Below are 13,234 nucleotides of genomic sequence, written 5' to 3'. Positions count from 1 at the left end.
AATAGAATAAAAATAAGAATATATCTCTGAATTTAGATTTTGTATACATTTGTATTTTTCTTGAGTGGTCCTAGATTGGATACCAGTTTGGACAATACAACGTAAAATATATTTGAGGAATAATTGGGAAAATTTGAATATGACTTGGGTAACTTAGGAAGTAAAACTTTACTGAAAAAGGTAGCGACTGTCCACTAAAAAAACAAACAAAAAATTTAAAACCAGGCTGTATAACAGTATAAATAATACAATGTAAAACAATGAATGTGTGCATATATACATAGTAAAAAAGGATATACACTAAGGCATGTGTAGCAGTAATCTACGGTGGTAAAACTGGTATTTTTAATTCATTTTTGCTTGTTTGTATTTACTTTACCTATAAGTCACATATATTACTTTTATGATAATACAATATTATTTTTAATCAATTATATAAGAAAAATTAAAAATACAAACAGATATGTCATTTGATATATTCCCAAGAGCTTCCTAGTAATCAGAACTCTAACCGAAAATGAACTAGAATAAAGGTCTACAGGCTGTGGCTTTAAATACAATCCACCATTTGTGTTTTGTATAGAACATGAGCTAAGAATTTTTAGATTTTAGTTTTTTATATATTTTACTTTTTATATTTTAATGGTTGAAAAAGCAATAGAATAACAATATTTTATGACACATGAAAATGTTATACCTTCAAATTTCAGTGTCAATAAATAAAGCTTTTGGGAACACATCCATGTTCTAGTATTGCTCTTACCTGCTTTTACACTATAGTGGCACATATTACGAAGGCAGAGTTGATTGAGTAGTTGCATAAGAAACTGTATCTCTTTTTTTAAAAAAAGGGGGGTAGGTAATGCCTGGGTGGCTCAGCAGTTGAGCGTCTATCTTTGGCTCAGGGTGTGATCCCGGGATCCGGGATCCGGGATCAAGTTCCACATTGAGCTCCCTGCATGGAGCCTGCTTCTCCCTCTGCCTATATCTCTACTTCTCTCTCTGTCTCTCTCATGAATGAATAAATAAAATCTTAAAAAAGAAAAAAAAAAAGAAACCATATCTCATCATCTGACCCTTTACAGGAAAATCTGCTAACCCCTAAAAAAGGATAAAAATGTTAAGATCGTAGTTGATTCATTAAAATCTAAAAAAGAATTAGACTCGCACTACTAATTAGGAAATTGCAAACAAAAACCAGATACCTTTTAATATCCATCAGAGATTGATAAAAGATATGGACAAAAGAGAAATCTCATACACTGAGCATTTGGCAATAGCTAGTAAGACAAGGCTATGCATAGCCTATGACCCAGTAATTCCACTTCTAGGGATACACCCCTGGTAAATTCACACAAGACATTTATAAGATGTGTATTAAACTGTGCCTGGATGAGTTAATATATATATTTATTAAAAGTCATGTATATATATATATATATAGTTATATATGTTATATATATATATAAACTACTCTAGGCACTATTGTAATTAAAAACTTCAAATGTTTCTATAAAATTTTGTTTCTTCAAATAAGGTATGAAGCATGTAGGACATAATGGCTAACATTTGGTAACTCACTTAGCATTCTTTTCAGCATCTAGAAGAGCTTGTGCCAAATCCTTGTGGGCCTTCTCGGCTTCCTTTGTTAATTTCATGTCATGTGCCCGAACCAGACACAGCTCCCTGAAATAAAACAAAGAGATTTTATATTCATAGTTGAAGCCTTCCAAAAAGTTGCAACCCAGAAAAATTAGATTTATACTCAGGAATCTTCTCAGTTATATTTACATTTCTTCCTAGTTTTTACACCTTATAAACCAAATCAAGAAACCTAGTGTACAGTTGGATGGAATTCTATCAGGTTCAGCAGTGGAATCAGAAGTATATTCCACTATATTCTAGCCATCTATAGAATATAGAAGTATATTCTAGCCATCTTTCTGGCTAGAAAGAACAAAAAGATAACGTTAAGTGATCCTCTAGAATGGAGAGAAGACAAATGCTAGCAGGCAAGGCCACAGGGCTGCTCCATCCCATCCTCTGACATGCTTATCTTATCCTCTTCATTCCTGCCAGACTCATCTTGACACAGGTTAGATGATCACTAATCTTGATTGCTATATAACACGTATACTATTTGGGATTTAAACCTTAACAACCATAATCATGGCACTGCTCTGTAAACATGATTAGGATCAACACCTCAGGGGCAGCCCAGGTGGCTCAGCGGTTTAGTGCCGCCTTCAGCCCAGAGCCTGATCCTGGAGTCCTGGGATCAAGTCCCATGTCGGGCTCCCTGAATGCAGCCTGCTTCTCCCTCTGCTTGTGTCTCTGTCTCTTGTGAATAAATAAATAAAATCTTAAAAAAAAAAAAAAAAAAGATCAACATCTCAGTCCTGGAAGAAGAACAGGAATCTTTTCCCTATCAAATATACATAGAGCACTGGTTTTGTGTTAACCTGTGTAACCCGTATCTCTACATCTATATCTAGTCCTTTGTTTTCTTTCTAAACCCCCAAAAGGAAAAATGAGAGTCCTCACTTTTAACCATTCTACTTTTCCTAACTTTTTTATTCTCTTTAGAGACATGGTTTTGACTTGTGTTTTGTGTTTAAGATAATCACCGATTTTACCTGGTCAGTTCTTCAATAACATTCTTAAAATTGTATAATTCTTCTAAGATGCGCTGGTCCATCATTCGCTGAGTTACCAAGTCTTTGTAGAAATCAATCATCTGCCGGGCAATTTGGTCAAGCATTTGTACATACCGCTCTCTTCATGAGAAAGAAGACAAGGTATCATGAAAAGAAAGAAAAAAAAAAGGAAAAAAGAGCCAGAAAATATATGAGAAAAAAAGGAAAGGTAATGTTAGGGAAAGAAATAGTAGACACTCATAAAAGATATGCAAGAAGAACGAGATAGGAAAAGAAAGGGATCTAACATATGTATTCCTGCCATGCTCACACAAGTCAATGAACTGTGGAGGATTTTAACCAGAGTCATAATCATTTGGAATATAATGTCTGAAATGTAAAACAAAATGAGGATTCTTTTATATCTTCATGTAAATTATAAATTCTATGAGGATAGAAACCATGTCTTATATATTTATACAGATAGAATGGGATTTCTTACAAATAGTTGAATTCATGAATAAAACCACTTTTCTCAAGCTGGTTAAATGTAAAAAGACACCAACTGTTCAAAAATGAACAAAGACCCTAAATTCAAAGAAGTTTTTTCTTTTGGTTCTGAATAAAACCAAATATTTGGAAGTAATTATAAATGATAAATTACAAATATCATACTGAGCAGTCTTTATTTATGTTAAAAATGATCTAGGTGTTATACCCTAAACCTGAGACCACTGAATTATAGCATCTTTGAGTTGGAATGGTGGTTTAATCTCTCACCCATAACAAAGAATTATCCAGCCCTTGATTAAACACTTAAAGTTACAGAGTTTATTAATCCAATATGCAGTTCATATACTGAGAAGTATGAAGGTTTTTTTTTAAAGATTTTATTTATTTATTCATGAGAGACAGGGAGAGAGAGACACAGAGACATAGGCAGAGGGAGAAGCAGGCTCCATGCAGGGAGCCTGACGTGGGACTCGATCCTGGGTCTTCAGGATCACACCCTGGGCTTGAAGGTGTCGCTAAATCACTAAGGCTGCCCAGAAGTGTGAGGTTTTTAAAAAGATTTTATTTATTTATTTGAGAGAAAGAGGAAGAACACAGAGGGAGAGGGAGAAGCAGACCTCAATAATCAGAGAGGCTGACATGGGGCTCCATCCCAGGACCTTGAGATCATGACTTGAGCCAAAGGCAGATGCTTAACCGACTGAGCCACCCAGGTGCCCCTAGGAAGTGTTGATTTTAAAAACACCTTCCTTAGGACTTCCCCCTCCTAGAAATACAAGGAAAAAATACTCTGAAGGGTCTTCTTATTATAATACAACTAGAGGGATCCCTGGGTGGCGCAGCGGTTTGGCGCCTGCCTTTGGCCCAGGGCACGATCCTGGAGACCCGGGATCGAATCCCACGTCGGGCTCCCGGTGCATGGAGCCCGCTTCTCCCTCTGCCTGTGTCTCTGCCTCTCTCTCTCTCTCTCTCTGTGACTATCATAAATAAATAAAAAATTTAAAAATATATATAATACAACTAGATCCATGACAGAGCATACTTTCTGAAGCGTTATTGGGCTTGCAGGAAAAAAACACAAGTCTCTAGGGGCAACAAACAAAAACAAAATACAATAAGCTAACAACAGAGTGGGAGATAGTAATCAGTATACATTAGGCAAACCCAAGGTACGGCTACCCCAGTAAAAATAGCAACACTGGGCAGGAAGGATAAGATGGCAGAGTAGGAAGATTCTGAACTCACATCCTCTCATGGACACACCAAGGCTGCAACTATATACAGTGCAACTTGTATAAGAAAGACCAGAAGACTAACAGAACAGTACTTCCACAGCTAGAGATATAAATAAAAAGCTACATGAAGAAGGGTAGGAGGGGCAGAGATGTGATCAAGAACCAAACCCCTGGTGCAGAGACCCACAAGTAGGAGGTGTGGAGGTCCCCACTGGAGCAAGTGGTTCAAGCCCCACACTGGGCAATTCTTGCCCTGGAGATTTGCACTGGGAAGATAACCCTCCATAACATGTAGCTTTGAAAATCAGCAGGGCTTAACTCCGGGAGAGCCAGAGGGTTATAGGAACTGAGATTCTGTTCTTAAAGGGCTATAACACATTATCACTCACTCTGAGACCCAACACAAAGGCAGCAGTTTGAAAAGCACCTGGGTTGTAATGAAGGAGATTTATTGACAAATTTTAGAGCGTGTGATGGAGGGACAAGGATCTGTAGGAAATTTCTCCAGGAACAGAAGTGCTGGTAAGCACCTCTTTTTTTTTCTCTTTTTCCCCCCTTCCTTCAGCCTAGATGGCCTGACACTGGTGGATGCCAGTTCTGACACTTTCTGTCTACCTTGTTAGCACCACTGGACACATCCCAGCATTCCCTTGCAGGCCCATCCTGCCCAACCTGCCCACCCTGGCAATTGTCTTTCCAAGCAACTATTGTCCTGTCACACCAGCAGGTAGCCTCAGTCAGGACAGATACTTCCCCAAAGTGACTCCTGCCCCAGGGAGGGAGGGAGCCAGTGCCACCCACTGCCATGCCTATAACAGTCTGGACCTCACAGCTGGTCATGGAGCTGACAGCAAATCCCTGGAGCACCTGGTTCTGGACACCAGCAAGTATTGCACAACTAGGCCCCACAAGATGCCTTCTACATAAGGGCACTCCTTTAAAACTAGAAGACAAAAAAAAAAAAAAGACATAGCTGAACTACTTAATGCATACAAACAAAAACAGAGCGAGTTAGACAAAATGAAGAGACATTTGGAACATGTTCCAAATAAAAAAAAAAAACTACAGAAAAAGAACTAAACAAAACAGAGATAAACAACCTACCTTCTAATGAGTTCAAAGTAATGGTCATAAAGATGCTGGCCAAACTTGGGAGAAAAGTGGATGAATTCACTAAGAATTTCACAAAGTAATAGAAAATATAAAAACCAATGAGAGCTGAAGAAAAAATGAAATGAAAAATACACTAAAGGGAATCAAAAGCAGATTAGAGGACACAGAATGGTTCAGTGATTCTAGAGACAAGGTAGTGAAAATCTTCTAAGCTGATCAGCAAAAAAGAGAAAGAATTTTTAAAAATGAGGATAAAGTAATGGACCACTAGGCAACATCAACTGCACTAACATTCATATTATAGAGGTCTCAGAAGGAGAAGAGAAAAAGAAAGGAGCAGAAAACTTATTTGAATAAATAATAGCTAAAAACTTCCCTAATCTGAGGAAGGAAACAGACATCCAGATCTAGGAAACACAGAGAGCCCCAAACAAGATGAACCCAAAGAGGTTCACATCCAGGCACATATTAATTAAAATGCCAAAAACTAAAGATAAAGAAAGAGCATTTAAAATGGCAAGAGAGGGGGATCCCTGGGCGGCGCAGCGGTTTGGCGCCTGCCTTTGGCCCAGGGCGTGATCCTGGAGACCCGGGATTGAATCCCACATCAGGCTCCCGGTGCATGGAGCCTGCTTCTCCCTCCGCCTGTGTCTCTGCTTCTCTCTCTCTCTCTGTGACTATCATAAATAAATAAAATAAAATAAAATAAAATAAAATAAAATAAAATGGCAAGAGAGGGATCCCTGGGTGGTGCAGTGGTTTGGCGCCTGCCTTTGGCCCAGGGCGCGATCCTGGAGACCCGGGATTGAATCCCACGTCGGGCTCCCGGTGCATGGAGCCTGCTTCTCCCTCTGCCTGTGTCTCTGCCTCTCTCTCTCTCTCTCTCTCTCTCTGTATGACTATCAAAAATAAATAATTAAAAAAAATAAAATAAAATGGCAAGAGAAAGACAACTGGTTATGACAAGAAAATACCCATAAGAGTAGCATCCTGCTTCTTAGCAGAAACCTTGCAAACCGGAAGGGAGTGATATATTCAAAGGGCTGAAAGGAAAAAATTGACAACCAAGGATAGTCTACCTGGCAAAGTTATAACTCAGAACTGAAGGAAGGATAAGGCGTTTCCCAGACAAACAAAAGCTAAAGGGGCTCATCACCACTAACCTGGCCTTACAAGAAATGTTAAAGGGATTTCTTCAAGCAGAAAAGGAAAGGACACAATTAGAAATAAGAAAATTACGAAACAAAAAATTCACTGGTAAAAGCAAATATAAACTAAAGTCAATAGATCAATCACTTACAAAGTAGTATTAAGGTCAAAAGACAAAAGCAGTAAATCGATTATGCCTACAATAATTAGTTAAGTAACACATAAAAAGATGTAAACTATAATGTCAAATACATAAAATGCTGTGTGGGGAGTTTAAATTTCAACAACCATCAAATTAAAATAGACTGTTAATAGGGCACCTGGGTGGGTCAGATGGTTATTCATCTGCCTTTGGCTCAGGTCATGATCTCTGGGTCTTGGGATTGAGCCCCAGGTCAGACTCCTGGCTTAGTGGGGAAACTGCTTCTCCCTCTGCCTCACCCCTCAACTTGCACTCTCTCTCTCTCACTCTTTTTCAAATGAATAAATAAAATTTAAAAAAATAAATAAATAAAATAAAATAGACTGTTAAGGACACTTGGGGCTCAGTCAGTTAAGTGTTGGACTCTCGATTTTGGCTCTGGTCAGGGTCCCAAGGGTCATGAGATTGAGCCCTGCATCAAGTTCCAAATAGGCATGAAGCCTACTTAAGATTCTCTCTCCCTCTCCTTTGACCCTCCCCTGCTTGGGTACATATGTACACTCTCTATCAAATAAATAAATAAATAAATAAATAAATAAATAAATAAATAAATAGATAAATGGATAAATAAATAAAATAGACTTTTAAATATGTAGGGTGTTATATATAAGCCTCATAGTAACCACAAACCAAAAACCTATAATAAATACAGAAGAAATCATAAAGAGAAAGGAATCTAAACAAAATACTAAAGAAAATCATTGAATCACAAAAAAAGAAAGCAAAAGAAGAAAGGAACAGAGAAGAACTATAAAAAGAATTAGAGAGGAGCCTAGCTGCCTTAGTCAGTAAGCATGCAACTCTTGATCTCAAGGTTCTAAGTTCAAGCCTCATATTAGGTATAGAAATAAAAATAAAATCTTAAAAAAAATAACCAGAAACAATTAGCAGAATTGCAATAAGTATAAACTTATAAATAATTACTTTAAATGTAAATAGACTAAAGGCTCCAATCAAAAGACATAAGGTGATTAAATGGATAAAAAGACTCCTATATGTTGCCTACAAGAGACTCACTTCAAATATGAAGACATATACAAAATGAAAGTGAAGGGATTGAAAAAGATATTCTATGCAAATAGAAATGAAGAAACGCTGGGGTAGCAATACTTATACCATGCAAAATAGACTTTAGAACAACAAACATAACAAGAAACAAAGAACAGTATTACATAATGATAAAGGGCATAATCCAACAAGAGCAATTGTAGCATCTATCCACGCAACATAGCAGCATCTAAATCTTACAGCAAATATTAACAGATATAAAGGTAGAAATTGACAGTAATACACCCCACTTACATCAATGGATAGACCATTCCAGACAGAAAATCAATAAGGAAACAGTGGCTTTAAATGACAGATTAGAGGGACTCAACGGGTATATACAGAACATTCCATCCAAAAACAGCAGAACACACATTCTTTTCAAATGTACATGAGACATTCCACATAGGTCACATGTTAGGCCACAAAACAAGTCTTAAAAAAGTTAAGAAGACTGAAATCATATCAAGCATCTTTTCTGACCACAACAATATGAAACTAGAGGCTAAACAGCATGCTACTAAAAAAATGAGTCAATAAAAAAAATCAAAGAGAAAATCAAATAATGGCTTGAGGCAAATAAAAATGGAAATAGTAGAAAAAATGGAAACAATGCTTACAAATGTTTGGGACACATTAAAAGCAATTCTAAGAAGGCAGTCTATAGTGATACAAGTTTACCTTAAGAAACAAGAAGAAATCAAAAAATAATCTAATCTTTCACCTAAAGGAACTAAAGAAAAGAAGAAATTCCAAAGTTGGTAGTGGGAAGGAAATACTAAAGATCAGAGCAGAAATAAATAAAATAGAGACTGAAAAAGAAAAGATCAATGAACTTAAAATCTGGTTCTTTGAAAAGATAAAGCTGATCATACCTTTAGCCAGACTCATCAAGAAAAGAAGAAAGAGAGCTCAAATAAATAAAATCAGAAATGAAATAGAAGGTATAATGACTCCACAGAAGTACAAAGGATTATAACAGACTACTAGGAAAAATTACTTACCAACAAATTCAACAACCTAGAAGAAATGGATAAATTCCTAGAAACATACAATCTTCCTGGACTGAATCAGGAAAAAACAGAAAATCTAAATATATGAATTATTATAATTAAATTGAATCAATAAACAAAAAAATTCTCAAAACCAACAGAAGTCCAGGACCACAGCACTACAAAGGCAAATTCTACCAAACACTTAAAGAAGAGTTAATACCTATTCTCAAACTATTCCAAAAAATAGAAAAGGAAGAATTGCTCTTTCAAATTCAATCTATAAAGACATTACCCTGATAGCAAAACCAAAGACATCATACAAAAAAAGAAAATTTGAAGCCAATATCCCTAATGAACACAGATGCAAAAATCCTCAACAAAATATTAGCAAATCAAATTCAACAATACATCAAAAGGATCATTCACCACAATCAAGTGTAATTTATTTCAGCAATGCAAGGATGGGTCAATATCCATAAATCAATGTGATATGTCACATTAACAAAGTGGAGGGTAAAAACCATGTGATCATCTCAAAGGAAGCAGAAAAAGCATTTGACAAGTTCAACTTCCATTCATGATAAAAACTCTCAACAAAATGCTATAGATGGAACATAACTCAATGTAATCATGGCTATCTATGACAAACTCACAGCTAACATACTCCATAGTAAAAAGGTAAAATCTTTTCTCTAATATCAGTAACAAGGCAAGTGTATTTACTCTAAACACTTTTATTTGACATAGTACTAGAAGAACTAGCCATAGTAATTAGGCAAGAAATGAAAATAAAAGGCCTCTAAATTAGTGAGGAAGAAATAAAACTGTCACTATTTGCAGATGACATAATACTATATATATAGAAAGCCCTAAAGATTCCACCAAAAAACTATTAGGATAATTGAATTCAATAAATTTGCAGGATATAAAATTAATATACCAAAATGTGTTGTTTCTATATACTAATAACAAACTAGCAGAAAGAGAAATTAAGAAAACAATCCCATTTACAATTGCACCAAAAATAATAAAGGAATAAATTTTACCAAGGAGATGGAAGACTTATACTCTGAAAACTGTAAGATATTGATGAAAAAAATTAAAGGTAACACAAATGGAAAGCTATACCCTGCTCATTGATTGGAAGAATTAAAATGTCATTGTTAAAATGTCCATACTATCCAAAGCAATCTAAAGGTTCAATGAAACCTCTATCAAAATGCTAACATCTTGCACAAAACTAAAAAAAATAATCCTAAATTCATATGGAACATTAAAAGATCCTGAATAGTCAAAGGAATCTTAAGAAAGGAGAACAAAGCTGAAGGTGTCACACTCTCATATTTCAAACTATACTACAATGCACTGGTAATCAAAACAGTGTGGTATTGCCACAAAAACAGACATATAGATCAATGGAATAAAATAGAAAGCCCAGAAATAAACCCACACTTATATAGTCTATGACAAAGGAGACAAGAATATACAATAGGGAAAAGATAGTCTCTTTGATAAACAGTATTGAGAAAACTGGACAAACACATGCACAGGAATGAAAGTAGACCACTCTCTTACACCGTAAACAAAAATAAACTCAAAATAGATTAAAAACTTAAATGTGAGCCCTATAACCATAAAACTCCTTTACTCCTTTTAAAGAAAAAAAAAAGCTGTCATTTCTCTGAAATCACTCTAAGCAATATTTTTTTGGTTCTATCTCTTTAGAAAAGGGCAACAAAAGCAAAAACAAGTGGGACTACACCAAAATTAAAAGCTTTTGCATAGTGAAGGAAACCATCAATGAAACAAAAGGCAATCTACTAGGTGGGAGATAATTGCAAATGATATAACCAATAAGGAGCTAATATCCAAAATATATAAAGAGATCATACAACTTAACACCAATAAAACAATCTGATTTAAAAATGGGCAGAAGATGTGAATAGACACTTTTCCAAAAAATACATAGAGATAGCTAACAAGCACGTGAAAAGATGCTCAACATCACTAAATCATCAAGGAAATGCACATCAAAACCACAATGAGATACCACCTCACACCTGTCAGAATGCCTAGAATCAAAACACCCAAAATAACAAGTTTTGGTGAGGATGTGGAGAAAAAGGAACCCTCATGCACTGTTAGTGAGAATGTAAATTTGCAGCACATGAAAACAGTATGGAGGTTCCTCAAAAAATTAAAATACCATATAATCTAGTAATTCCACTTCTGAGTATTTACCTAAAGAACATGAAGACACTAATTTGAAAAGATATACACACTCCTATGTTTACCACGGCATTATTTATGATAACCAAGATATAGAAGCAACCTAAGTATCCATCAATAGACAAACAGACAAATGGTGGTGTAAATAGATATAACTGTATATTATTTAGTCATTAAAAAAAAAAAGAAACCTTGCCATTTGTGATATAAATGGACCTAAGGGCATTATGCTTAGTGACATAAACTAGATAGAGTAAGACAAATAGCACTTGATTTCACTCATCTACATCTAAAAAACAAAACAGAAACAGACTCATAAATACAGATAACAAACTGGTGGTTGTCAGAAGGAAAGGTGTGAAGGGCTGGGCAAAATAGTTGAAGAGGACTAAGAAGTATGAACTCCCAGTTACAAAATAAATTAGTCATGAAGATGTAAAGTACAGCCCAAGGAATATAGTCAAAAATACTTTACTAACTTTGTATGATGACTTATCATAGAAAATATTTCATAATGTAGATAATGTCAAATCACAATTTTGTATACCTGACATTAATATTGTATGGCAACTATACTTCAATTTAAAATAAATAAATTTGGGGGCAACCCCAGTGGCTCAGTGGTTTGGCGCTGCCTTCAGCCCAGGGCATGATCCTGGAGACCCGGGATCGAGTGCCAAGTGGGGCCCCCTGCATGGAGCCTGCTTCTCCCTCTGCCTGTGTCTCTGTCTCTGTCTCTGTCTCTCTCTCTCTCTGTCTCTCATGAATAAATAAAATATTTAAATAAATAAATAAATTTGGGACACTTGGGTGGCTCAGTGTTTGTCCATCTGCCTATGTCTCTCTGTCTCTCATGAATAAATAAAAAGAAATTTTTTTTTAAATAACATAAGGGCAGCCCTTGTGGCACAGCGGTTTAGTGCCACCTGCAGCCCACGGTGTGATCCTGGAGACCTGGGATAGAGTCCCATGTCAGACTCCCTGTGTGGAGCCTACTTCTCCCACTGCCTGTGTCTCTGCCCCCCCCCCCCCCCCTCTCTCTCTCTCTCTCTCTGTGTCTCTATGAATAAGTAAATTTTACAAATCTTAAAAAAAATAACAAATTTTTTTTAAATGCCAACTTTGAGGGGTGCCTGGGTGGCTCAGTTGGTTAGGTGTTTGCCTTTGAGTCAGGTCATGATCTCAGGGTCCTGGGATTGAGCCCCATGTCCAGTTCCCTGCTTAGTGGGAGTCTGCTTTTCCCTCTCCTTCTGCCCCTCTCACCTCTACCTGTGCTCTCTCTTGCAAATAAATAAATAAGGTCTTTTATTATTTATTTATTTATTTATTTATTTATTTATTTATTTATTTATGATAGCCACAGATTGAGAGAGAGAGAGAGAGAGAGAGAGAGAGAGAGAGGCAGAGACACAGGCAGAGGGAGAAGCAGGCTCCATGCACCGGGAGCCCGACGTGGGATTCGATCCCGGGTCTCCAGGATTGTGCCCTGGGCCAAAGGCAGGCGCTAAACCGCTGCGCCACCCAGGGATCCCTCAACGTCTAATATAAATCTAATCTGAGTTCAAGAAGGAGAAAACAGAGAAAATGGCAAACATTTATCAAAGAGATCTCCATTGATAATTTTCCAAAAATTATTAAGGACATTAATCTATACATAGGATTGTGGTATAGATATACGTACAGGAAAAATAGAAACAAAATCCAGAGGAATTAAATGTACTCTCCTGCTGAAATAACAACAACAACCAAAAAAGACAAATTATGTAGGACAATTTCCAAGATACGTGTGACATAAAAATTTTCAAGACACTGGATGTAAGGCAATGAAAAAAAGTAATCACTGAGAGACCAAAAGTAATTAAAGAAGGCCCTCTGATTGGTCCAACTTTTGGACTTGAAACACCAAAGCACAAGGGCAGAGAACCCAGGAGAAGCCCAGTAGATTCCCTGAGTTAAGGAGACAGAGCTAAGAGTCTAGGAGAGGAAAGAGGACAGGGTACCAGAGAAAAAAGAGCTATACAGAAAGATCCCCTGGAGGTATGCAGAGTGTCCTTCTCAAGTATTCAGCTAAGTAACAATCAGGGATCAATGTGAGGAAACTATCTGAGGCCAGGG

General features: G+C 36.5%; 1 protein-coding gene across 7 annotated transcripts in view; it reads right to left on the bottom strand.

Moving 5' to 3' along the window:
- Nucleotides 1-13,234, bottom strand: part of AXDND1 (axonemal dynein light chain domain containing 1) — an 89,425-nt gene that overhangs the window by 49,038 nt on the left and 27,153 nt on the right. For all 7 annotated transcript variants that reach the window (XR_011996356.1, XM_072733127.1, XM_072733126.1 and 4 more), the window contains 2 exons: nucleotides 2,637-2,777; nucleotides 1,582-1,686 (listed from right to left, as the gene is read on the bottom strand). Coding sequence is in view for 6 of the 7 variants with exons in the window: in XM_072733127.1 (XP_072589228.1) it covers nucleotides 1,582-1,686; nucleotides 2,637-2,777 (246 nt within the window). In the remaining variant the exon portion in view is untranslated. The remainder of the gene's footprint in view (nucleotides 1-1,581; nucleotides 1,687-2,636; nucleotides 2,778-13,234) is intronic.

This window comes from Vulpes vulpes, chromosome 13 (genome assembly GCF_048418805.1).
Source record: "Vulpes vulpes isolate BD-2025 chromosome 13, VulVul3, whole genome shotgun sequence".
NCBI lineage: Eukaryota > Metazoa > Chordata > Mammalia > Carnivora > Canidae > Vulpes > Vulpes vulpes.
Note: the sequence above shows the minus strand (reverse complement) of the source record. Positions and strands in the feature narration are given on the sequence as shown.